At 40.7% G+C, this 26,778-nt stretch overlaps 1 protein-coding gene across 32 annotated transcripts in view; it reads left to right on the forward strand.

Annotated features, from left to right (window-relative positions):
- Positions 1 to 26,778, forward strand: part of Pde4dip (phosphodiesterase 4D interacting protein) — a 248,460-nt gene that overhangs the window by 198,189 nt on the left and 23,493 nt on the right. For 28 of the 32 annotated variants that reach the window (XM_013075467.3, XM_087212735.1, XM_004853867.4 and 25 more), the window contains 10 exons: positions 1,623 to 1,711; positions 8,436 to 8,668; positions 11,348 to 11,783; positions 12,585 to 12,777; positions 13,687 to 13,803; positions 21,577 to 22,105; positions 23,578 to 23,813; positions 24,829 to 24,880; positions 25,725 to 25,948; positions 26,582 to 26,734. In XM_013075467.3, the coding sequence (XP_012930921.1) occupies positions 1,623 to 1,711; positions 8,436 to 8,668; positions 11,348 to 11,783; positions 12,585 to 12,777; positions 13,687 to 13,803; positions 21,577 to 22,105; positions 23,578 to 23,813; positions 24,829 to 24,880; positions 25,725 to 25,948; positions 26,582 to 26,734 (2,262 nt within the window). The remainder of the gene's footprint in view (positions 1 to 1,622; positions 1,712 to 8,435; positions 8,669 to 11,347; positions 11,784 to 12,584; positions 12,778 to 13,686; positions 13,804 to 21,576; positions 22,106 to 23,577; positions 23,814 to 24,828; positions 24,881 to 25,724; positions 25,949 to 26,581; positions 26,735 to 26,778) is intronic. The other 4 variants (XM_004853873.3, XM_004853864.4, XM_004853869.4 and 1 more) reach the window with 1 other exon arrangement.

Here is a 26,778-nt window from a genome sequence, read left to right on the forward strand (position 1 = left end):
GATCAGCATGAGGCACTACAAATACTGACAAGACCCTGCAGATACTGAGAAATGGAATATGGGTAGGAACTGCTCCTGTTCACTTCATCTGTGGGGAACAATTTAGGCTTTCTTGAAACAGGTTGAAGGGTAAGCACTGTGACAGTGAATGCTTATTTTTCATATAGAGCCTTTCATTCATGGTTGTGAGCTCAGGAGCAGGTTGTCTTAGGGGAAGAAGAAAAGAAATGCGGTCTGGAGAAGAAAGGAAGAAACAAATAAATGGTTCCTAACAGTCCAGACATTGGACTTTTTTTTTTTTAAAGCAGTGCTGACGATTGAACCCAGGGCCTCACTCATGGTAGGCAAAATACACTTGAATTGTTGGTGTGGCTCCTGTATGGACTAGCTGTGTAGCCTTGGATAAGCCACCTAATCTCTCTGAGGTTCAGTAGCCAGAAAAAGATTTTAACAGGTTGGTTGCTGAGGCCAGTGTCAGAACTAGATCTTGAGATTCTCTAACTTGAGCAGGTTTGGCAAGATAACAAAAAATGTCCTAGTAGATGTTCTTTGACATTTTGAGAAAAAAAGGAGTGTGGACCACAGCTCTCAATTTAAAATTGGATGGATAATCTTTTATTCTCACCAATATAAAAAAGGAAAAATGTCATAGACATGTGCTGTCCAAGATAGTAGCTGCTAGCAACATGTCAGTATTTAAACATAAATTATCAAAGTAATAATAACTACCAAAACTAATGAATTCAGTTCATCCGTCACACTAACCACATTTCAAGTGCTTAAGAGCCTCATGTGACCACTGTCCATTTATATTTGGCAGTGCAGGCAGATAACATTGTCATAATCAATGAAAATTCTATTGATCAAGGCTGCTCTTGACCTTTGTCCAAATGACTAACTGTGGCTGCGTGTCCCTTACGGCAGGGTGTAGATGTTTGTGCTCTAGAGTGAATATGTCTATCTTTGAGGAAGGAAAGGATGGATAAAACTCCGTTTGGACAACAATGTGCAAGAAACCTTTCAGACAGTGGATATTAGCATTGAACAAGACTTTGAGAGAGATCAGGAGAAGGGGAGGTTAGAGGAATGGATTAGGAAACCCCTGAATCATCCTGTTGCTCAGATCTTGCCTAGCCCTGAACCTAGGAGGACACAGGACCCCCAGAGGGGGGTTCCTCAAAGATACTGTCACCTTAGGCACAACTGATCTCAACAATGGAAAAGTGTGAGTAGACCAGGGCTGCCCTAATTCCCAGGATACAACGGGCCCTCTCAGTGTGCAGTGATGGGGAAAAGTTATGTTTGGCCAATGTTACTTAAGAGAAGATTGTTACATAGCTATGGGGGAAATAATTTAGGATTTTTTCAAACCCCTCTGACAATTTGTTTTTGAGTATAGATCTGTGCAGTCAGAACCAGCTTACATGTTGAGACTTGAGTGTTAGTAAGAAAGTATCAATGATACAAGGAGAAGCCTGGGTTCTGCCTTCCTTGCCAACTAGAAGGCCATGCGCATGGGGAAAGGAAGAAATCAGAGGCAGATGGCAGAGAATGTAATTTTACCTGCTGTCTGGAAGCCATCTGTGAGGGGAATCACTTATCTCTTCTGGACCTCCTTCCAGGCGCAGCTGCAGGGGATGACACTGAAGATGCAAGCACTGAATTCACTGACAGTATTGAGGAGGAGGCTGCACACAACAGCCACCAGCAAGTAAGTCAGAGTCAGGTTCCGGGGTTCCCAGGGAGGAAAGCACCCAGCCCTTCTGGGGTCTGATGGTCTCTTGCAGTCCTTGTGCACAGAAGTGAGAAGACACCCTTGTCCATAAGCTACTTCCCAGTCTATTTCCTGTCCTCCCCAGCTGCCTCTCCAACCTGCAGCCTCATTCTGCTTTTTTCTCTAACCCACCACTTTGTTTTTACTACTTCTGTTTCTTTCTTCTGCTTCTTGCCCCTTCCTACCCACCTTTGCCCCTATTTACTGCCTGTAGCTATAGCTTGAGAAGAATTTTTACATGCAAGACAATGAATACTTCCCGTTTTGGGTTTTGGTACCTGAAACCCACCACAGAAGACAGAGAGACATCAAAGGGCCGCTGGGGGAGGTGGCAGGGCCGAGGACCTGGATGGGGAGAATGCAGTTTGAGAAACCCCAAGAGGACTGGGATGCCTCCAAAGCAGGGATCTTTGAAACCTCATTTTCCAAAGGACTTTGCTATACAACCTGACAAACTACCCAGATTGTGACAGAGTTAATGAGCAGCAGATGACATGTCAACAGCAAGCCCCTCTTTGAGTCTCAGAACTTGGTACTCAAGGTTGAAACACTGTTCCCACTCACCATCGGGGAAGGTATGACCAACATGTTCCCAAGTCTAAGAATGAATGTGCTGAACCTCAGAGATTAAGTCACCCGAAGTGATTCCACGGCACTCATTGGAACTCCTAAGTGTCTACCTTGCCCAGTGACCTTTAACAGTCATAGCTCTCAAGGGGCCATACCTGTGACTTTAAGTTGCTACACAGAGAGTGGATCATTGGTAGAAATCCTTCTGGAAAAGCAGCTGGAATTTTTCAGTGATAGCTTCCCTGGGATTTTTAGGAAGGAGAAATAAGGTTCCCTGGGTCTGCCTGTACATCTCCTCTGTAAGAAAAAGAAGAGACCGTTAATAAACCAATAAGTAGAACCAAATGAACAAGCCCCAAATCTTACACAATTTGGCACTGTCTTTGACTCTCGAAGGGATGATTAATTATCTAGGATACCTTATATCACACAAGAGTTTCTCTACCTTCTACCAAGATCCCTTTTTTGTTGCTCTAGGCATGACTGACCTCCCTTCTCTCTTGAGTTTCACATCTACTCTACTTCTCCTTTTGCTTGAATAGCCTCTTCTGAGTCTGCTTCACTGATAGCTGTGACTTTAATTGTGTCCACCACTGCCCCTCTGCACAGACGCTTCTGCCCTGCACTCCCTGATTCTAATGAGGATCTTGTATGAGAGAGAGAAACCTGGAGGATGGGCATGCGTCAACTTTAAGATAGTTAGACTAGGGTATCAGCAGATCACTGATGGTTATAACATCTATGGGACAGGATTGACAAAAGAAGAACAAACAGGAGACACAGACCTGAGGAGCGTCTGATTCTGATTGATATAATCTGAAATATTCCTGGTAGTGCAAGTCCTGTAGGCAAACTGGTTTTTCCTTTTTTTTTTTTTTTTTTTTTTTTGGTACCAGGGATCAAACTTGGGACCTTGTGCTTGTAAGGCAGTCGGCAGAACCACTGAGCTAAATCCCTGGCCCAACAAACTGGTTTTTAAAGTCATTTCTTCCTCAGCCTAGCATCAAGAATATGACCAGACCCTATTTTGAACAGCGCACTCCAATCTGTAATAAACATTTCCATGGGGGTGTATCGTAATCCTTGCCGTAGAAGTTGGAATAGAATACTTAGTATAATTATAAGTTAACAAACGTTTGGATTAGGATTTGACTTGTGATAGACAAAATGTTTTCCTGTTGGATGAAGAATCTCGAGCAAGCACCCTTTTTCTATCACCTTTCCTTGAAAACCAATCTTCACCTTTGGGTAAGAGGAACCTTCGTGTGTAAAATCACTGTAAGTTTACTTCGTGTTATCTGGGCTTTTGAGTTTGTGACTCTCCTGCTACCAGTTAAATAAAGTTTTCTTTGCTATAACTGTTTGTGTCCACATTCTCAAAAATTTGTTTGCTCATTTCCAGGGAAATGGCCCCTCACATTTAGGCTCTGAGTTCCTTCTTGTTGTGCCCTTGGAAGATACACTATTCTTGAATACTTCAAGCATACGTACACTTCTCCTAACAAACACACCCAAGTGTGTGTTCCTGGGCAACAATCACCTTTTAGCCAAAGCAAATTGATGCTTCTTATTTTTTGGATACACCATTTTAGGAAGCCTCAGGTCTGGTAATGGCAGTAATTTCCTCTACATGTCTCTCACAAAATTCCAATCTCAAACAGATGTAATCTCTATAATAAATACTTAGAAAATTCTCCTGAAGGAAACAAGAGTAATCAACTATTGATTGTATTCATTTGAACTTTTGCAATGGAGAAAAGTTAATCAGGAAATAAGATTCAAATACAAGGGGGAGAAATCAATATACTATGTGTGATTAACCTGAAAAAAGCTATTTTAAAATGTTATCTTTATTATCAAATCAGAATTATATACATTAATGGCTTTTTGTTTGTTTATTTGTTTATTGTCATACTGGGTATTAAAGCCAGGGCCTTGGCACATGCTAGGCAAGTTCTTTCCTCCTGAACTACATCCCAGCCCTTTTTATTTTATCTGGAGACACAGGGTCTCACTAAGTTAGTTGCCCAGGCTGGCTGCAAACTTGAGATCCTCCTACTTCAGTCTCAATGTGATGTTTCTATATATATATATATATATATATAGAGAGAGAGAGAGAGAGAGAGAGAGAGAGAGAGAGGAATGATTAAATCAAGCTAATTAATATATCTATCACCTCACCTACCTATAATTTTATCATGAGAGATATTTGAAATTTACTCTTTGTTATTTTGAAATGTACAAGACATGATTAGTGACTGTAGTCACCCTGCTATGCAATAGCTATCAGGACCTATTCCTTCTACTTGAAGCTTTGTACTCTTTGGTTAACAACTCACTATTGTCTTTCCCACCCACAGAATCTAGGAACCACCATTATATTCTCTACTTCTATTAGTTCACCTTTATTAGATTCCACATATAGGTCATATAACTGAGATCATGTGGTATTTGTCTTTGTGTTCCTGATTTATTTCACTTAGCCTGTTGTCCTGCAGATTCATCCAGATGACAGGGTTCCCCCTTTTTAAGTCTGAATAGTATTCCTTTGTATGTGTTTACCATATTTTCTTTGTTGATCCATTGATGAACACCTAAGTTGACTCCATATCATGGCTATTATAAATAATACTGCAATGGACGTCAGAGTGTTGACATTCTTTGACATATTGATTTCAGCTCCTTTGGAAATAGACCTAGAAGTAAGATTTTATTTTTAGATTTTTGAGAATTACCCATACCATTTTCTACAATGGCTATAGTAATTGCCATTCCTACCAGCAATATATGAGTTCCCTTTTCCTGACATTCTTTCTCTCCAACACTTCTTCCTTGGATTTTTTTGGGATGGGGTGGGGGGTAAAAACCATTCTAACAAATGTGAGGTAATATCTAATTGTGGTTTTATTTTGCATTCCCCAATGATTAATGATGTTTAGTATTTGAGCAAAGATACTTTTAGTCCTTAATGGTGTCTGAGAACTGACATATTGTAAGAAATACTGTATAACACAGTAGGGTAAAAACAAAATAACTCATTCAAGTGAGAAATTAGATCTGCAGTAAACCTCTTCAGGGAATGTAGGAACTTAGCACCCAAAGAGTTGAATTGGAGGGCCGGGGATTTAGCTCAGTGGTTTTGCTGCCTGCTGTGAAAGCGCAAGAACCCAAGTTTGATCCCCAGTACCCCCCAAAAAAACCCAGAGTTGAATTGTATAGCAGCGATAGCATAAGTGTGTTAGGTAATGTGAAAGAAAGAAACAACTCATAAGACAGATATAATTAAAAGTAGAGCTAATGGGGGCCAGGGATTTAGCTCAGTGGTTCTGTTGCTTGCCTTGCAAGCACAAGGACCCGAGTTCGATCCCTGGTACCAAAAAAAAAAAAGTAGAGCTAATGAGTAACACCTGATGCATACCACCATGCATATTAGAATTTTTCAAGTTTTATTTGAGGCAAAATATAAATATTTACCTTTTATAGATGATTAAAACTAACTAAAAGTCTAGATCCAGAAGCACTTTTCATGCATTTACATTTATATTTAAAACGTAAAGTTATCCAAAATGGAAAATCAAGCCAGACGGACCTTAAGGTCCTTCTGGTATTAACATATCATGAGTCATATTTTTTTTCTTTTAAAAGAAAATAGATAAGTTGAAACCAATAGAATAAGATAGCGTACATCCAGAAGGCACTTTAAAAATGCATTGGCTTCACTAGAGTTCGACATTTTTAATGGAAAGGAACCTTTAAGTTTCAAATAAGAATAAATATTGAGCGCCGGGGATTTAGCTCAGTGGCTCTGCTGCCTGCCTCGAAAGCACAAGGTCCCGAGTTCGATCCCTGGTACCAAAAAAAAAAAAAAAGAATAAATATTGTGCCTATATTCAAGTCCTATGGTAATGTTAATTTAAGTTAAATTAGTTGTATAGACTTTATATAGAAAGATAGATCACATAGTTTAAATGAATGGTAGGATCATAAAATTGGTTTTTTTTTTGTATTAAATTCTTTTATTGGTACATTGTAGGTATACAACACAATTACATTTCTCATTGAGAATTGTACCTTTATATAATGCATCTTGGTTCTTATTTTTTCCCCATTCCTGGCCCTCCCTTCACGCCCTCCATCCTTCCCTATTTACAAAGACTTTATTTCCATTTTTTCCATTTCTCATCACTAGTGGGAGGGGCAGGGGAAAGGAAAGAAGGGAAAGGAAAAAATCATAAAATTGATTTTATCCAGCATTCCATTCTTTATTATGTCACAAATGCTTGGTGCCACATGTGGAGGTGGTCACTAGCAGCAGAGTCTTAGAGACGGACATTGTCAGGAGCCTGCCAAATGTCAGGCTCCCAATCCCTAATTGGGAGTGGATGCCTAGGAATTGAGTAGCTGTATCAGTGGATATCTTTCTTTTACAGTGTAGGTGCATAACTCTTTACAGCTTCACTACTATGCTACCAAATATTATTGCACATGCGTGCTATGTATGAACTAACCCTGCTACAAAGAAATGGCTTTGATTTCATCTTACTTTGTTAGGAGGAATAGAAAAGTTAATGGCTTTGTGTCAACACAAGCTTCTCTGTCAATCATGGATCCATGTAAGTTGCTGTGGACCCTGTCCTATTCAATATCAGTGATCTGAATGCAGATATAAAGCATATAACTAATTCTATAAATTATTCCTAATTAGGTGGCCATTACATGATTTGTGGAGATGTACATTAAACATTTTAATTGCTTTCATACTCAGGAAAGAATTCTGTGTAGCCAGAATGAATTTATAAGTGACAAGTACACAAATAGCAATATTTATAGAGATTAAAAATATCCTATAAATAGCTGTGGGAAGGAGGTGGAAAATGGGAGTCAAACTTGATCTGAAGTTAAATGTTAATCCAAATGACAGGGAAAAAGGCCAACATGACATTCAGTTATATTAAGATTAAGGTAGGACAGACAAACTGGAAATCCTTGTACTAAAATAGGCATGCACTAAGTAGATTACATACTCAAATTTTGATTCTACACTTTGAAAAGCATGGGAAACAACTGGAGAAAAGCCCAAAATAAATGATTAGAAAGTCTAAAAGTTCACAAATTCCCATTTTAGGAAGAACCGTAACATCTGCTTTAATTGAAACATTAGAAAACATTGAAACATTGAGAAACTCCAAGAGTATCCTCCAAAAAAGAAAGGAGGAGGAGAAGAGAAGAGGAGGAGGAGGGGGAGGAGGAGGAGGGGGAGGAGGGGGAGGGGGAGGAGGAGGAGGAGGAAGAAAATATTGAGAAGTTGTACCTTTTTTTCTCACATGCTTAGATTTGTAGAGAGAATTTGGCTAATAGTATTGGCACAAGTGTAATAACCAAACTATATAATTTGTTGTTGAGCAGAGTGGCTTCACCTCAACTTCTCAGTAGTGGTAGGGTGTGATTCCCCTGCTGCCAATGAAGTTGAGCTTGCTTTGTTTTACCTTCAGCTTCATTCTGACTCTAATTCTGTGACCAAGTGCTCCTGTTTCCCTCCTGAGTACCCTGGGTCATCCTCCTCATGTCCTCTTTGGAATCTAAGTTACAAAGAGGGTCTGGGGCATTGCCCATGGCATCTTGAGCCATGACCTTTGCAGTCAAGGACTCCAGTGCTGTGGAGCTGAAGTTTCCTGACTTGTAAGAAGACTCTCAGAGAACCCTGTCCCCACAGGAAGAGAAGAATCATAATACCCATACTCCCCAGACCTGTTTAAAACTCATTTGTTTGCCTTTGTTTTAAATTGTGTGTGTGCATGTGCGTGCATGTGTGTGTGTGTGTGTGTGTGTGTGTGTGTGTGTGTGTGTGTCTCATCCATCAATTCTTCTCCTCTTCTCCCTGGCAACAACTCCTCCTGCTCAACAGATGTGTCTCCCTCCCAGAACTAGTCTCTAGGACCTTTATAGCTGAGGAAGTCCTTAGACAGAAATTCATTGTAGTTTGCCTTTTTGTTGTTGTTCCTATTAAAAGGGTGCCCTTGGGATCGGATCACATATTCCTGTTGGATCCTCTTTAATGACCTAACTTCTTTAAACTGTGATTTTCTTTCAGCTCATCAAAGTGGCTTTGGAGAAAAGCTTGGCAACTGTGGAGACCCAGAGCACAACTCTTCCCCCTCCTTCCCTGGTAGGAGGGGACAGTAACAGGTGTCTTCAGGAGGAGATGCTTCACCTGAAGGCTGAGATCCACCAGCACTTAGAGGAGAAGAAGAAAGCTGAGGGGGAACTCAAGGAGCTAAAGGCTCAAATTGAGGAAGCAGGATTCTCCTCTGTGTCACACATCAGGTAGGACATTGTTCTTGGAGAAGGGGAGCCCACCAACCATGAGTCACCGTAGCCAGGGACTCACCTTGCAGCCATCAAGGCATATGTGCTACCATGGTGCTCTTGGCTCCCCATCCCAGGCTCTACATATTAATGTTCTTGAAAATCCTTTACAGAAAAGTTAATAATATTAGATAGTGGCCATCACTTTTGTTATCCAAATAAACCTGGTCTTAATTCAATATAATAATGTCGGTATTATTGCCTATATGCCCATGGTATGTATGCAACCATGGATATGTTCTCCTAGTTGTATGATTGGTAGTACACTTTTGAATTGATTGGAACATATAAGGAATCTCCTCCTCAAGAAGTTTCACTGCTGTATGCAAAACCAGAGCAGTTCGTAATGCCGGAGGATTTATATAGAGGCCCCTCCATCTCCACTCAAGTGTGAGTACCTGAATCATGGAATACCTATTTTAATCATCTCTGCTTTAATCATCTGCTTTATTAACATTATAAAAGTGGCAAGTAGCTAATTCATAGGCTAGGCTGGCTACTCTTTTAATGGCTTTTTATCAAAAAGTGCTTGGGAAGCATATTGATACAGTAAGGCTAATCCATGTATTCATTCACCCCCGAGGGTTCTAAACACCAGGACCCATTGTTTAGAGTACAACTATACAGTGGTACAACTTCTAATTCAAGTTTTATTGTTGCTGTGTATATCATATGTCACTTGAACTTCTTTGAATAATGCTAACACTTGCCATCTAGCTTCCTGTCACAGTTGAGGAAACTTAGTCCTAGAAAAGCCCAAGGGACTTGCTCAAGATTGCACAGTGGTCTATGGCTAGAACTGTGGCTGCTGGGTTGTTGTTTTTTTTAACACCTAACTCTTTCTTCCATATATTATTCATTTTTTCAAAGATTTTTTTTGGGGGGGGTACTGGGGATCAAACTCGGGACCTCGTGCTTGTGAGGCAGACGACGGAACCACTGAGCTAAATCCCCGGCCCTTATCAAAGAATTTAAAAAAATTATTGTAACCATTCTAAATCTTGGTTTTTTTATGCTAAATTATAATTTAAGTTGTCATAACTTTAGTTCTACTTGAGTTAAAGCATAAATTTTGCTTTAACTTCTGTGTGTGTAAGTTTCAATGAGATGTCATGGGGACATGACAGTACATCTCTTTAGATTCTACATGCCACAAGTAGGTACTTTCATGGGTTCTTTTCTTTTTTTTTTTTTTTCTTGATTTTCTAACCTGAAACTGATTTGTTTAACTTACCACCCAAACTTAAGTAAAAGGTATTGATGTAGAAGATGTAATCTATGTAATTCCTCATCCATCCTTTCAAGAATATTTTGTTGAGCTTTGCTTTCATTAGTTTGTACTGTGAACATATAGGGATTTTCCCCAAAACATAAATTTATAACATAATATTCTTTCCCACACATCACATGTTTCCCTTTCTCTCTTTCTCCTTCATCCCAGTTTTGGTAACATACCTGCCCCCCACCTTCTCCATTGAAAAACTGCCTCATAGTTTGTCTGAGTTCTGTCTCCTAAAGTATTTTCTTCCCGAATCACACCAGACAAGTTCTGCTCCATGACTTCAGAATTCTAAGAAATCTAATCTAGGTGCAGGGCTATTACCTTTGCCTCTTCTAGTTCAGCATTCTCAGTGGAGCATGCTTAAGAATCATCTGTGGAACTTAAGTGAAATGCAGATTCATAAGCCTCAGCTCTAAAGCTTTTTTAGCAAGCACCTCAAGAGATTCTGCTACTGATATTTCTTAGGTCCACAGATACACTATAGCACGGATCGAATGATTTCTCCATGGCAGACCTGAGCCTCTGTGTAATTTCATGAACATCCACAAATGTTATAATCTTTATTTTGTGTAAAAAAACAAGTTTCATAATCCTTATAATTACGTAAATTACCTTGCAAAAGTCATGGTTTTTATCACTTCCATTCAACCCCAGCAAAAGATTTGTTGGGGGGGGCAGAGCTTTGTTGAAAATTAGTTGTTTTAGGCAATTTTATTTCTTCAAAAAATAAAAATTTTATATGGCAGGCACTTGAGGGGCCCTGGGGTGTAGGATGGACAGATTAGACACAGTTCCTGCTCCCTTGGAGGTTTTCTCCTACCACATGGACCAAACAAGAAATAAATTATTATAGAAATACATCTTGATTGTAATTGATTACTGTCATTTATTTCTTCTGTGTCCCTAGGTCTCAATTTATTACTTAGTGGTTTAAAACTTATTACAATTAATAGAACTGTAGACTCCATAATGATAAATTAGTCATATGTAAGGTCCTTCTTAATTTTTACTTCATGGTGTAAGTAGTGTGTATTCCAGAGGCCACTAAAAATTAGAGCCTATGAGACTGTGTGGCAAAGTAAAGAAAACTAGACTCAGACTAGGGGTTTTAAGACCAAAGTTTTAATGACAGTGCTGCCACCAAGTAGCTGTGGAAATATTTGGTATGGGGGAGTCTCTTATTCTTCCTGACCCTTGGTTTTCTCATGTATGAAATGAAGGTGTTGTTATAATCTCTGAGGGTGTTTCATGCTCTGGGTTTCTCTGAGCCTATGATGGACTGAGATGTGGGTGAAGGGATGGTTAGGAGGGAGGCTGAAAACCAGCTCTGGCCCCTGATAGTGTGTTTCTTACAGGAATACCATGCTGAGCCTTTGCCTTGAGAATGCAGAGCTGAAAGAGCAGATGGGAGAAGCAATGTCCGATGGATGGGAGATGGAGGAAGACAAGGAGAAGGGCGAGGTGATGGTGGAGACTGTGGTCACCCAAAGGGGTCTGAATGAGAATAGCCTTCAGGCTGGGTTCAGAAAGCTCCAGGGGAAACTGAAGAATGCCCACAACATCATCAACCTCCTCAAAGAACAGCTAGTACTGAGCAGCAAGGAAGGGAACAGTAAACTAAATCCTGAGCTCCTTGTGCACCTGGCCAAGGAGATTGACAGAATGAACACAGACCTGGTTGGTTCTCCTGGGAAACACCAACACCAAGAGGAGGGGGCTGTGGCCACGAGGCCTTGTCCTAGACCCCAGAGCCTTGACCTTGAGGAAACCATTGCAGTTGATGCCCACCAAGTAAGTGAGGGCATGGGTGGAGTGAAAAACATTCCTAGAGAGTTCAGTTTTGACCTTAAACTCTTCCATCTTGTGGGTCAGGAAAGGTACTTTTGTACCATAACCAGTAGATGGTAATAAAGGCACCCGTTCAGCTTTAGAGAGGCTTTACAACATATCAGGAATGTTTCTTTATTACTTAGCTTTCCAGGTAACACACCAGGCATTGGAAGTGGGTAATAAGACCTGATGTCTACTTCAAGATACTCAGTATGGTGAGGAAAATGCCACAAAACAGATAGATTTAATAGGATACAAATGCCATAATATTGGGATGTATAGAGTTTTTGAGGCAGCCCAGACAAGTGGTATGTAATGGCATCTCTTCCTTATCACTGGTATTTTCATCACAGCGTATCTCAAGTATCTGTGCCTGAGTCTCAGAAGGGGCTGGGATCCTTAAAGGAAAGAGCTTTGCTAAGGGCTCAGGAAGATGGAGAATGCAGAGATTCTGAGAGGAACACTGGGACAGTAATGCAGGGAAGGTTAAGTGGAGGTTTCTACCTCTTCCCTTCCACCACTGAGCAGGCTTTTCCTGAGAGCTCTTCTGCGTGACAGACTGGTACTGTGTTACGTGTTGTAGGTGTGGAGATGAATAAAACATTATCCCAGCTCTCCAGGAGCTCTGTCTGGAAAGCAAGTAACTGCCAAATGGCATGAGAAGTGCTGTGGCAGGCACATGAATATAGTTAACAGCGTTGTGAGAAGGGAAGTGGCTGTCACCTGTGGGAGTGACCCCAGTCTGTATTGGCCTTTTCATAGTTCAATAACCAGCCCCAGGCCCTGGATCCTGGGCCTCAGTCAGAATTTAGCCTGCCAGGATCCACCAAGCACCTGCGATCCCAGCTGGCTCAATGCAGACAACGCTATCAAGATCTCCAGGAGAAGCTACTGATCTCAGAAGCCACAGTCTTTGCCCAGGCTAACCAGCTGGAGAAATATCGAGTCATATTTAGTAAGTATCACAAGCTCACTGTCACCAGTCTTTCTACTGTCTGAGATATTACATGCTTTGAAGATTTTACTTTTCCCTAACCCCAGAACAAATTCGGTCCTGACCATAATTCTAGAACTGTGGAAGTGCATATTTTACTTTAATCTGCAGATATCAAAGAAAACTAAAGGAAGAAAAGCATGGTTTCAAGGTTGCAGTGAGATTATGGGGAGGAAATGGGCTAACAGATAGGTTTGCTGATTTCTGGTCTCAACAGTAAATTTCCCTGGCTCTCTTAACATAATTTTTCTTTCCTGGTTCTCTTTGCACCATGATAGAATCTTTGAAAACATACCATCATTTTGGTGTAGAATCAGCAGTATCCAGTGGAACTTCTTGCGGTGATAGGAATATTCTGTGTCTGCATCCCAAGTGATTATTGAGCACATGAAATGTGGCTAGCTCAACTTGGAAATTTTAAGTTTTATTTAGTTTTAATTAATTTGACATAAAATAGCATATGTGGCTAGTAACTACCTTATTAGACTGTGCAGGTATAGATGTCTTGGATACTAAGTTAATTCATCTTCATTCAAACATGTACTAAGCCCCTCTGGATAAGGGCCTTGCTAGTTTCATCAGGGCTTCCAGAGATGATAGTATGCAGCACCCAGCTTACAGATGTCTGGTCCCAACTATGCCTGGCTTATCAGAAGCAAGATCATCAGGGCCAAATCCAGGCACCCCTGGGGAGGGAAGTCCTGCCACCTGGAGCAGGTGATTTCTTCTTCCACCTGAATCCAAAGAAGCATGTATACCATTCTGGATTTGACTTTCTTGTCCCTAAAGGCCAGAGTATGTGCCACTGAGGTTGACAGAGTATGTGGGAAATTCACGTACTCTCTAACAGCACTGTACCTTTCTGAGCAGGTGAGTCCCCAGTGAAGCAGGACAGCAAGCAGGTCCAGGTGGACCTCCAGGACCTGGGTTATGAGACTTGTGGCCGAAGCGAGAATGAGGCTGAACGTGAGGAGACCACCAGCCCTGGTAAGTGCATGGGTGTGGGGCTTCCTTTCCCTCCCTGGGGGCAGCTGCTCCATTTGGGTGCTGTGACCCTTTTCCACACCTGATGAGCACTGGGATGCTGTGGCAGAGGGAGCACAGGGTCAAAGAAGGACAAGAAGTTTGGAGAATTATTGTCTAAAATGAGACTGAAGTTGAGTTTGAATGTCTATAGTTTACAGTCAATAAAAATAAAATTTTACTCAACTTATTGTAATGGAAAAATACTAAGACCTACTTATTAAGGAAGAAACTGGATGAGCTTCTAGGAATATATAAGCCATAAGATTAAAAGGTTTTTGCTTTGCTTATAAAAGAACTATAATCACAGGGCATTTACCAATTTGAAACTGAGGAGAAAAACACTCATCTCTCTCATTCTTTTTTTTTTTTTAAGTTCTTTTATTGGTACATTTTAGGTATTCAATTCGTTTACATTTATCATTGGGTGTTTGTACCAGTACATGATATATCTTGGTTCTTATTTTTTTTCCCCATTACCTGTGCACCCTTCAACCCCTCCGCCCTTCCCTATTTACATAGATTTCATTTCCATTTTTTTTTCTTTTCTCATAGTTTTTCCTTTCCCTCTTTTCCTTTCCCCTTGCCCTCCCTTCACTCCTTCATCTTTGGACCTTTTTTCCTATTTCAAATTGTCAATTATTAATTTTAATCATTTTAACCCTTGTTTACACTATCAGTTTCTCACACTAGTGAAACTATTCGGTATTTACACATGTGTGTCCTATTTATTTCACTTAAGAGTATGGCCTCTATATGCATCCATTTAGCTATAAATGACTCTAGTTTTTCATCTTTATGGCTGAGTAGTACTCCATTTTATAAAAAAAAACACATTTTCTTTATCCAGTTTCCAGTTGATGGGCACTTGGGCTGTTTCCAAGCTTTTGCTATTACAAACTGTGCCGCTATAAACATGGGAGCACATATATCACTGTGGTATGATTCTTTTAATTCTTTTGGGAAGATACTCAGCAGGGAAATAGCTGGGTCAAATGGGACCTCTAGTCCTAGTTCTTTGAGGTATCTCCATACTGATTTCCACAGTGGTTGCACCAGTCTGCACTCAAACCAGCAATGGAGGAGGGTTCCTTTCTCCCCACAACCCCACCAGCATTTGTTATTTGTTGATTTCTTGATAGCAGCCATTCTTTGTGGGGTGAGGTGGAATCTTAGTGTTGTTTTCATCTGCATCTCTTGAATGACGAGTGATGTTGAACATTTTTTCATATATTTATTTGCTGCTTTTACTTCCTTGTCTGAGAAATGTCTGTTCATTTCAGATGCCCATTTTTGAATTAGGTCTTTGAATTTGAGGGGTCTGATTTTTTTCAATTCATTATATATTCTAGACAGTAGTCCTTTGTCTGAGGTACAGCTGCTAAAAATTTTTTCCCATATTGTAGGTTGTCTGTTAGGTTTGTTGGTAGTTTCTTTTGCAGGGTAGAAGCTTTTTAATAAGATGATATCCCAGTTGTTGATTCTTTCTGCTAGTTTCCATGCTGCTGTGGTTTTGTTCATGAAGTCTTTTCCTATGCCAATGTCTTCAAGAGTTCTACCTAACTTATCTTCCAGCAAGTTTTAGTGTTTCTGTCTTAATATTTATATCTTTAATCGATTTTGATCTTAGTTTAGTGCATGGTGATAGGTATGGGTCTAGTTTCAATCTTTGGCAGGTTGAAATCCAGTTTTTCCACCACCATTTATTAAATAGGCTCTCTTTCCTCCAATGAAGGTGGTTGGCTCCTTTGTCAAAGATGAGGTGGCTGAGTATGTCTGGAGTTGTTTCTGCATCTTCTAATCTATTCCACTGATCCTCAGGTCTGTTCCTTTGCCAGTACCATGCTGATTTTATCACAGTAGCTTTGTAGTATAGTTTCAAGTTGGGGATTGTGATACCCCCTGCCATGTCTCTGTTGCCTAGAATTGCTTTTGCTATTCTAGATCTCTTCTGGTTCCAAATGAATTTTTGGATTGTTTTCTCTAGTTCTGTGAAGTATATTGTTGGAATTTCAATTTTGCATTGAATCTATATAGTAGTTTTGGAAGTATGGCCATTTTCACTATATTGTTTCTTCCTACCCAGGAGCAAGGTATGTCTTTCCATTTTCTTGTATCCTCTTCGATCTCTTTTTTCAGAGTGCTGTAGTTTTCAGTGTAGAGGTCTTTTGCTTCCTTTGTTAGATTGATTCCTAGATATTTCATTTTTTTTGGATGCTATTGTAAAAGGAATTGTTTCCCTAATTTCTCTCTCAGTGAGTCTGTTATTTGTGTACAAGAAGGCTATTGGTTTTTGAGTGTTGACCTTATATCCAGCTACTCTACTGAATCTGTCAATTAAGTCTAGAAGTCTTTTGGCAGAGTTTTTTGGGTCTTCTATGTAAAGTATCATATCATCAGCAAATAATGACAGTTTCACTGCTTCTTTTCCTATCTTTATTCCTTTTATTTCTTTCTCTTTTCTAATTCCTGTGGCTAATGTTTCCAGAATTATATTGAACAGGAGTGGTGATAGTGGGCATCCTTGTCTTGTTCCTGATTTTATTGTGAAAGTTTTAAGTTTTTGACCATTTAGTATGATGTTGGCTGTTGGTTTTTCATAGATAGCCTTAATCAGATTGAGATAAAGGCCTTCTATTCCAATTTTCTGTAGGGTTTTTATCATGAATGGGTGCTGGATTTTGTCAGATGCTTTTTCTGCATCTATTGAGATGATCATATGGTTTTTGTCCTTCACTCTGTTAATATGGTGTATTACATTTATTGATTTACAAATGTTGAACCATCCTTGCATCCCTGGGATAAATCCGACTTGGTCAGGGTGTATGATCTTCTTGATGACCCTCTGTATTCTGTTTGCCAGTATCTTGTTGAGGATTTTTGCATCTATGTTCATTAGGGAGATTGGCCTGTAGTTCTCTTTTTGGGTTGGGTCTTTCCCTGGTTTTGGAATCAAAGTAACACTTGCTTCCAGGAATGAATTTAGAAGTATTGCTTCCTTTACAATTTCCTTGATGAGTTTAAAGAGTAATGGCATTAGCTCTTCTTTAAATGTCTTGTAAAATTCAGCAGTGAAGGCATCTGGACCTGGGCTTTTCTTTGTTGGTAAATATTTTATTACATTTTCAATTTCACTCATTGTAATTGGGGTGTTTAGAATTTCCATATCTTCTTCATTTAACTTTGGCAATTCATATATATCTAGGAATCTGCCCATTTCTTCTGTGTTTTCCATTTTATTGGAGTAGAGGTTCTTGAAGTAGGTACTGATGATACTCTGGATTTCTGTTGGATCTGTTGTGACTTCACCTTTTTCATTCTTAATTGCATGTATTTGTGCCTTTTCTTTCCTTTTTTTGATGAGGTTGGCTAAAGGTTTATCGATTTTATTTATTCTTTCAAAAAACCAACTCTTTGATTCATTGATTTTTTTTGTATTGTTCTCTTAGTCTCCATTGTATTGATTTCTGCCCTAATCTTTATAATTTCCTCCCTTGTAAGAGCTTTGGACTTGTTATGCTCTTCTTTTTCTAGGAGCTTGAGGTTCTGCATTAGGTTATTTATCTCAGTTTTCTCTGTTTTCCTAAAATGGGCATTCACTGCTATGAATTCCCCGTGTAGAATTGCTTTCATTCTGTCCCATAGATTCCCGTATGTTGTACTGGCATTTTAATTTACTTGTAGAAACTGTCTAATTTCTTCTTTAATTACTTCTGTGACCCATTGGTTGTTCAAGAGGGTGTTACTCAGTTTCCATGTGTTTGTTGGGGTTTTACGGTTTCTTGTGCTATTGATCTCCAATTTTATTGCACTATGGTCTGATAATATACAGGGGGTAACTTCAATTCTTTTACATTTACTAAGATATGTCCTATGAGCTAGCATGTGGTCTATTCTGGAGAATGACCCATGTGCAGCCAAAAAGAATGTGTATTCCGATTTTGTGGGGTGGAACACTCTCTAAACATCTATTAAGTCCATTTGTTCAATAGCTTGGTTCAGTTCTAGAATTTCCTTGTTAACTTTTTGTCTAGATGATCTGTCTATTTGTGACAGTGGGGTATTGAGGTCCCCCACTACAATTGTGTTAGTGTTTATTTAGTTTTTCATGTCTATTAATATTTGTTTTGTATAGTTGGGGACATTTGCATTTGGTGCATATATATTTAGGATTGTCACCTCTTCCTCTTGGATTGTTCCCTTCACAAGGATGTAGTGGCCATCTTTGTCTCTCTTAATTAGTTTTGGTTTGAAATCTACTTTGTCTGCAAATAAGATTGCTACCCCTGCTTTCTTTTGGGTTCCTGTGGCGTGGAGAACTTTTTTCCATCCTTTTACTTTCAGTCTATGAGTTTCTTTTTGAGTTAGGTGTGTTTCTTGTGTACAACATATTGTTGGATTTTGCTTCTTAATTCATTCTGTCAGTCTATTTCTTTTAATTGGTAAATTAAGGCCATTAACATTGATGGTTATAATTGATAGATATTGATTTATCCTTGTCATGATGTTTTACTTTTTTGGCTCTTTTATTTCTTATTTTTTCCCCCTTTCCCTTTAGTGTCTTACCTTTCCTGGTGGCTTCCCTCTGTTGGGCCTCATGGAGTTGTGACCTTCATTGCCTTTTTTCTAGGATACTGTTTAGAATTGCTTGTAGTGCTGCTTTGATGTTCATGAAATTTCTCAGGTGTTCTTTGTTGTGGAAGTATCTAATTTCCCCATCAATTTTGAAAGACAATTTTGCAGGATACAACAGTCTAGGTTGGAAGTTATTTTCTTTTAGGGCTTGAAATACTTCACTCCAGGCTCTCCTTGATTTGAGGGTTTGTGTTGAGAAGTCTGCTCTGATTCTGATGGGCTTTCCTTTGTAGGTGATTTGTTTCTTTTCTTTAACTGCCTGTAGTATTTTGTTTTGTAGAATCTGCTGGGTTTCTGGGATCTTGACTATTATATGTCTAGATGTAGATTTTTTTTGATCATGGCTAGTTGGAGTTCTATATGCCTCACTTATCTGTATGTCCAATTCTTTACCTTTGTCTGGGAAGTTTTCCACTATTACTTCTGTGAACAGTTTTTTTATGTCAATTGTGCTTTCTCCTGTTTTTTCATGGACTCCTATCAGTTTTATGTTATTCTTCTTTGCATCATCTAGCAGTTGTTGGATTGATTTCTCGTGGTCCCTTACTATTTTTAAGAAATCTCTATTTTCATGGTCTCTAACTGCAATCCTGTCTTCTATATCTGATATTCTATCTTCAGATTCCCTTAATCTGCTGTGGATACTGTCAATGGAGTTTTTGATCTCCTGAATATCTGTTTGAATCTGTTTCATGGATTCCATTTTTTCTTATGTTGGGCCATCATGGTTTCCATTTCTTTCTTATGCTGGGTATTCATGGCTTCCAGCATGGTTCTGAGCTCATCTATTTTTTTATCTGTTTCTGTTCTAGATCCTCTAATCATGCCTTTCACTCTGCTTACCATCTCTGCGGCTATCTGGGAGATTATTTATGCTTTGAATTTTTCTAGAGCCTCAGTCATCTGTTTTGTTACTTCCTAGCTGTCAGTTCAGGGTATCCAGGTGGTTGGTTATGGGACTTTTCCATCTCATTTCTCCCCAGAATTACCCTTGGTGGGGTGGAAGTCTGAGTTTATGCCTTGCTTAAATGTCTTCTCTTTTTTTTTTTTTTTTGGTACTGTCCTTGGTTTAACTCCTGGGTTGATAGTTTGAAATTGCTTATTGTAGGTATCTTTGTTGCTTGTAATTAGAACCCTTATGGAATGACTGCTTCTCAGAGGTGTCTTCTGGATATAGCTGGTCTTTAAGTTTTGAGTCTGTAAGGACTCTAAGGCTATCTCATTTTCCTCATACTAGGAAGGTTCATTGACTAGATCAATACCCACACCTTAGCCCAAGTGATAAAATCAGCAACACCATTGCATCAAATACATCTTTGAAAATGACATTTTGTGGTAGTTATTAATCTATCACCTTTAGCTGTGTGAATTAAATCAAGATGGAGCACCAACTCAACATGTTTATAGTGAATAAACTCTTCAATATAACAACTTTACCCTTTGGGATGGGGAGTTAGAAGGGGTTGGGGAGGGAGGGACAGATGGGAAGAAGGATAGGGGAAGGTTAGCAGTGTGGCCAGAGGACACAGGTGAGAAGGAAAAAGAGAATAATAGGAAAATAAAGAAGAACTCCGAATGAGGACCAAAACAGGGACAGAAAGGGAAGATGAACAATGTGGGAGGGCAAGAGAGTGAGTGTAAGAGAGAAAGGAAAGAGAAAAGAAAGAAGAAAAGAAAAGAAAAAAAGGAGAGAAAAGCAAATATTTGCAAAGAGTAGGGAAAAAAATAAAGATAAGAGGAGCAAAAGAAAAGAGAAAAAAACCAAAATAATAAAACTAATTTTGGGAATAAAAAATAACCATGAAGATGAAGGGCCTCTTTCAGGGTATGTCTCTGCTGTCACAATCACAGACCCATGAGATTCAGGCAGATTTCTGGCTGCAAGTCCCAAGTTGAGCTCCCTGTCCTCCTATAGGGTTGAACTCTGCAGAGTTGTATTGCAGGTTCCAGCTGCCCTTCCCCTGAAGATAGTCCCAGTCCTGATGGGAGGTGAAGATGACTCCAGCTTACCCAGTACGGTCGTCTGGTGGTCCGGTGTCCTCTGCGTCTTTGTAGTGTGGAACCAGGTGGCTGTACAGAGAAGAGGCCAGAGGAGTGGGGTGGTGGATGGGGCTGTCCAGTGGATTGCTGCTGGGGCACAGGCTGATTCGGTGTCGCGACGTTGCTATGGGGTCCGCAGACCAGCCTGTCTGCAGCGGGCTCCGTCTCTCTCATTCTTGAGACAACGGAGTGTAGCAGTTAAAATCAGAGATCCTGGGGCTAAATTGCTTCATTCAAATCCCCATTGTAAGTGTCTCTGTGCCTCAGTTTCCTTATCTGTAAAATGATAACAAAGCAACTACCTAACCTATCGGGTACTCACATCAATTAAATGAGTAAATCTTTACAAAACACTCTAGAACAGGACCTGGACCTGCTCAAATGCTATGCATGCCTTCTCATTCTGGCTGCCACTGATACAAACACAGCTATTCATATGCTGATGTATTTCTCCGAGGTCTTATTTTTCTAGGCTTATTTTTCACACAGTTGTAACTCAGATTTCTAATCATGGTAATGCTTGAGAGCATTAAATCTTCAGCATGCAAAACTGCTTAACATGGGACCGGGGATTTAGCTCAGTGGTTCCAGCGCCTGCCTTGCAAGTGCAAGGTCCCAAGTTTGATCCCCAATACCAAAAAAAACAAAAAAACTACTTGACTTAACAATTCTCATGTCATTCTAAACATATAACACCCATGTTAATGTCTTCTTAAGAGGCATCAATGTGTGTGGAAAGGACACAGGACATTGGAAAATTTGAATTCTGGCTTTTCCACATGCTAGTCTGAGTGATCTAGACCTGGCTGGTTTACCTCTCTGAACTTTGGTTTCTCCAGTCAGTTAAATAGAATATGAACATACCTTACTTGGTAGGGTTATGGGGAGGATAAAGAAGTACTAGATCTGAATGCCCAGTATGGAGCCAGGGCTGAATAAAGTACTGCTTCAACTTTTGCTCCAGTAATTATTGTTCTTTTAACCAAAACTGCTTCCTTCAAAGGGAGAGGCCCCAGCAATATATCCAGCTTGGATTTACAAAGATGTCTTTGTCTTTTTCAGAGTGTGAGGAACATGACAGCCTCGGGGACACGGTGCACAGGGAGAGTCTGTGCTCTGAACAGGGGTACCTGGGCCTGGCTCCGGTCAGCCCCCCTAGCAAGAAGCCTTTGGGGAGCAAGCTAGGAAAGCGAGATGAATTCCAAGCATATGGAAAGTCTGAAGACATCTCTGTCCTACGAAAGAACATCAAAGATCTGAAAGTCCAGCTTCAGAATGCCAACAAAGTCATTCAGAACCTCAAGAGCCGGGTCCGGTCCCTCTCGGTTACAAGTGATTATTCATCTAGTCTGGAAAGACCCCGAAAGCTGAGGGCTATTGGCACCCTTGAGGGGTCTTCACCTCATAGTGTCACTGATGAGGATGAGGGGTGGCTGTCTGATGGCACTGGGGCTTTCTACCCCTCAGGGCTTCAGGCCAAAAAGGATCTGGACAGTCTCATCCAGAGGGTGTCCCAGCTGGAAGCCCAGCTCCCGAAAACCGGACTAGAAGGGAAGCTGGCTGAGGAGCTGAGATCTGCCTCGTGGCCCGGGTAAGGAGAGAACTCTTTGGGACATTACTTAATTTACAGTGCCTAAGTTTTGCTTGGAATACAGCATCTCAGGCAGTTGGAAGGGGAACCTATCAGGATAATCAGAAGGGCACTTATTTAAATATTGGCAGGTCTAAGGAAAGACAGGTATATCAGCAACCAGCAGGGCATTGGATGGTGGCCCAGGGTCTGGGAGATACCTGGTCTCCGGGATTTCCTGTTAGGGATAAATTACTAAAGTGATAATACTTATGGTATAGGATAGTGGTAAGGCTAGAGTCAGACTTTCCGGGTTGAAATCCTAGCTCTGCCACTTAGTGGTTATACAACCTACTTAAACTTTCTGAGTCTATTTGCTTATGTATTAAATCAGAATAATAAAAGCACCCCAACTCAAAGGATGATTGTTAGGTTTAAATGAATTAATACAAGTGCTTAAAATATTTTCTAACACATATATTTGCTATAATTATTATTGTTATTGATTCTTTGCTTTGAAAAACTGAGAAAACATCCATATTGGTATCTTTCCTAGTTATCTATTGCTAAGTAACAAACCACTCCAAAATACTGTGCTTTATCATCTCTCATGATTCTGTAGATTGACTGGCTCAGCTGGGCCTCCCTATATCGCTGCTGTCAGATGATACTTAAGGCTGGAGTTATCTGAAAGGCTTGTCTGTGCTGGACACAGTTACTCGGCTTCTTTAATCACATGACTAGTGATGTGTGCTTCCCGGCATCCCTGCCCCTCCATGCCGCTTCTTGTCCTACAGGGCTTTCCCTTCTGATTTTGGCTTCTCATAGTGTGGTGTTCTCAGGGTAGTTTCGCTTCTGTGTGACAGTTGACTTCTAATGTCAGAAGTGGAAGTTGCTAGTCAAGAGCTACTCCTAGACTTGGCACAGTGTTAAGTTCCACTATTTTATCTTGGTTAAAATGGTCAGAGAGGCTTCCCAGATTTAAGTAGGTAGAGAAGAGCCTCTAACTGCCAATGCAGGACTGGCAAAGCCATGTTGTAGAAGAGCACATGGAATGGGAGATTATATAATGGCCATCTTTGCAAAATACAGTAGCATAAAAGATATTCATGTGTCTAATAGTGTTTGAAATAAAAGACATGGCGATCTTATCCAGATTTATGATTAAGTGATTCTAAGTATTTATTGTCTGCTATAAATCATACTGATGCTGTGTGAGCTGTAAAATATGGCATTGTCTTTATTCTCACAGAATTTATGATTTACTTGTAGACATACTGATTAATATATATAAAATAGTTGGAGAGTGTCATCCTGTGTCTTTTGATATAGTAACTTCTCAGAATGGAATTTACTCTTGACTGCCTCCTATGGGTCATATGAATTCAGTTTGGATACCTTAGATACCTTCTCACAGAGATGGCTGAGAAAGCTCCCATAACTTGTCATTCTCTCTTTTCCATTCTTTCTCTCTCCTCTCTTTCCTACGTTAGAAAATATGATTCCCTGATTCAAGATCAGGCCCGAGAACTATCCTACCTAAGGCAAAAAATACGAGAAGGGAGAGGTATTTGTTATCTTCTCACTCAGCATGCAAAAGATACAGTAAAATCTTTTGAAGACCTCCTAAGGAGCAATGACATTGACTACTACTTGGGGCAGAGCTTCCGGGAGCAACTTGCCCAGGGAAGCCATCTGACTGAGAGGCTCACCAGCAAACTCAGCACCAGTAAGTTGGCCAAGGGGGCTTTGAATACATTCACTCTTAGTCCCATTCCTGGCCCAGGTGGCTGCATTATCTTCACAGCCAATTTTCTCCCAGAGTCCACTTCCCACTTCATCTCCTGAGAGCTATTACAGGGTCAGGCCTGACCACTAAGGAGCACCAAGAGAAACACATGTGGTTGGAGATGCCATGGTTACAACTATAGAGACTTTATCACATGTGGAATGTGATATTTGTGGCAGGAAATAACATCCATCTAGCGCTAAGGGGGAGAAAGGAAGATGAGCTCCCTGAACTACTAATTGAAAGATTCCAGCTTTAGGCTAGATGTTGCCATCAACTTTCCTTGGGCAAATGACTCACCCTTTTGTTGTCTCTGTTTCTTCAGTTGTTGCATGGTATAACACAGGCATGTACTTCAAATGTGGATAGCGCACTGTGCCTTTTAGATAGTTAAGGCCATTGCTAGAGTAATTTAAGGGTTGTGTTGGTTACTGTTAAAATCTTTTATTTACGGAGAATTCCCTGGGAGCACCTAAGGGAATATAGCAGGCTTTGATTTGGGGCCAACCAGCCCATTTACTGGTAGGAGGTACAGACAGGGAACAGGGCTGTTTGTCATCTCCTCAGAGACAAAACAGGTGCTATGTGAAAGTGGTGTTGGGACACACAACTACGTATGTGGGAGCCAGTCTGTGAGCAGACATGGAGGCTGGAGTGTTCCAGAGGGCGGCTGGGCATGAGTTTCACAACCAATGAGACAAACAATAGTTCAACTTTTCCTTCTGATTCAGGGCAGATAAAGTCATGATGCTGATCAGCAGGTCAGGAAGGGGCTGCCTGGTGAGCTCAGGTGAGCCTGCCGCTCACTTTCCTAACAACAACCGTAGGGCCCCCAAATGATTATCATGGACACATGTGTAATCGTCCTTCTGGGCCTGAGTAAAGCCCTGTGTTCGTAGTGTATGGACTGGGACTGTTTAATCTCTCATTGCTTCTTTCTGAATTTGGTTTGCAGAGGATCATAAAAGTGAGAAAGAAAAATCTGGACTGGAGCCACTGGCCCTCAGGTAATTCCACAGAGAGTCTGGTAAAGACACAGGCCAGGGGCCCCGGGTCAGGGGTGGCCGCAACTTCACCAGTCAGCAGAGAAAAAGGAAAAACGCTGAGTGTAATGAATTCATTTATTCATTGGACACCTTACTGTTGTTGTTTTTAACCATATTCTTTCTTCCTTTTGGATATAATTTTATTGGGATAATAATTCTCCAAGCTGAGTAACGTGGATGTAGTCTGATGTATAAGTGAGCTAAGTAGATTTCAAACATCTTCTCATCCCCAAGATCCTTCCCTCCCCACTGTGCCCCATGTATTTAATGACCAGAGTAAGCATTTTGCATGTTGACCTGCTTTGAGATGGGTTGACAGCCAGCTTAATAGTCATCCAGTTTCCTTGAAGAAGAAAGAATCACCTGACAGTACCTAGTGAACGGGACCTGGACACCACGTGGTCTATACTTCAGTCGACTAGATGATTCCACTTATCATAGTCTTAAATATTGGGACAATGTTTTGTTATATACTTCTCAATGTTTACTTGCAATTTTTATACTTGACTTGTTAGAGATGATAACAGTCCTCAGACTGTGGCTAGTCAGGGACCATTCCTTAACAGCATTCCCTTACAAGACTGGCTGTGTCTCCACTGGTACTCAGTATACTATGTGGCCAGTGCACTGGGCAGCTACTGTTCTCTCTCCATCTTTCTCCTCCCTACCCTTCACCTCTAATTAGAGATGAGTTATCTCCATTATTCTCTGCAGAATGGTCCCCTTGGCTTACACAAGTTTCAGTCAGGATTAGGTAGTCTGGGTGACATTAGTTTACCTGTTGTTCACCTCACTGTCCACCCAGGCTCAGCAGGGAGCTACAGGAGAAGGAGAAAGTGATTGAAGTCCTGCAGGCCAAGCTGGATGCCCAGTCTCTCTCACCTCCCAGCAGCCATGCCTTGTCTGACTCCCACCGCTCTCCCAGCAGCACCTCCTTCTTATCTGATGAGCTAGAAGCCTGCTCTGACATGGAAATAGCCAGCGAGTACACTCACTATGAAGAGAAGAAAGCTTCACCTGGTCACTCAGGTAGCCCCCACTTTCTGAGTGGTGCCGTCTCTTCTAGATTGAGAGGAGACCTTGGGAAGCAGGCCTTATAGCTCTACCTTGGTGTGTATCAGGCTGAACATGGTTCTAGGATCAAGTGCCAAGTGCAGGCTCTCCTGGGATAGGATCTTTGCTCTGCTCCTGACTCTACACATTACTCTGTCATCCTGGCCTCCACCAGCACATGTGTGCTATTGGACCTAATAGTGTGGAGAGGTGAGAAGGTGGGGAGGCTTTTCTTCCTCCCTGGATTTGTCTGATAGACCTTTTTCTGAAAGATGGAGCATCTCATCTCTCCTGCAATAATCTTACAGCTCCTGAGTTGTGTCCCTGAGTATCTATGGGTGTCTGTAGATGTTGTCAGTCTTGTCTGATATTTTTGGAGGTACCATTTTCATGATTTCAGGGCTCTGAGTCCTACTATTACTGCTAAAATGTTTTGTCTCACTAAAAGTTTCTGTCTTAAAGCAAGAAAATGAACATTGAAAAGTGTTTGCATTTGGAGTGTTCCATCACAGTAAGACTCTAGCCCTGGTGCTCCTGGTTAAATCTAAGGCCAGGACTCCAGTTCTCTGTAGAACACCAAACATTTTCTTTCATTCATGGGTTTTATAGATGCCATCCATCATTCAAGTCATTCTGCTGTATTATCTTCTAAACCATCAGCAACCAGTGCATCTCAGGGGGTTAAGGCTGAATCCAGAAGCAACCCCATCAGCTTGCCAACTCCCCAGAGTCCCCCCAAGGAGGCCACCCAGGCCCATCCAGGTATGCACCAGTCAGTGGGGCAGTAGCTTCATCCCCTGTTCCTC

The sequence above is a fragment of the Heterocephalus glaber genome, unplaced genomic scaffold, assembly GCF_053883595.1.
Source record: "Heterocephalus glaber isolate CG9 unplaced genomic scaffold, H.glaber_assembly_v1.0 deba00001442, whole genome shotgun sequence".
NCBI lineage: Eukaryota > Metazoa > Chordata > Mammalia > Rodentia > Bathyergidae > Heterocephalus > Heterocephalus glaber.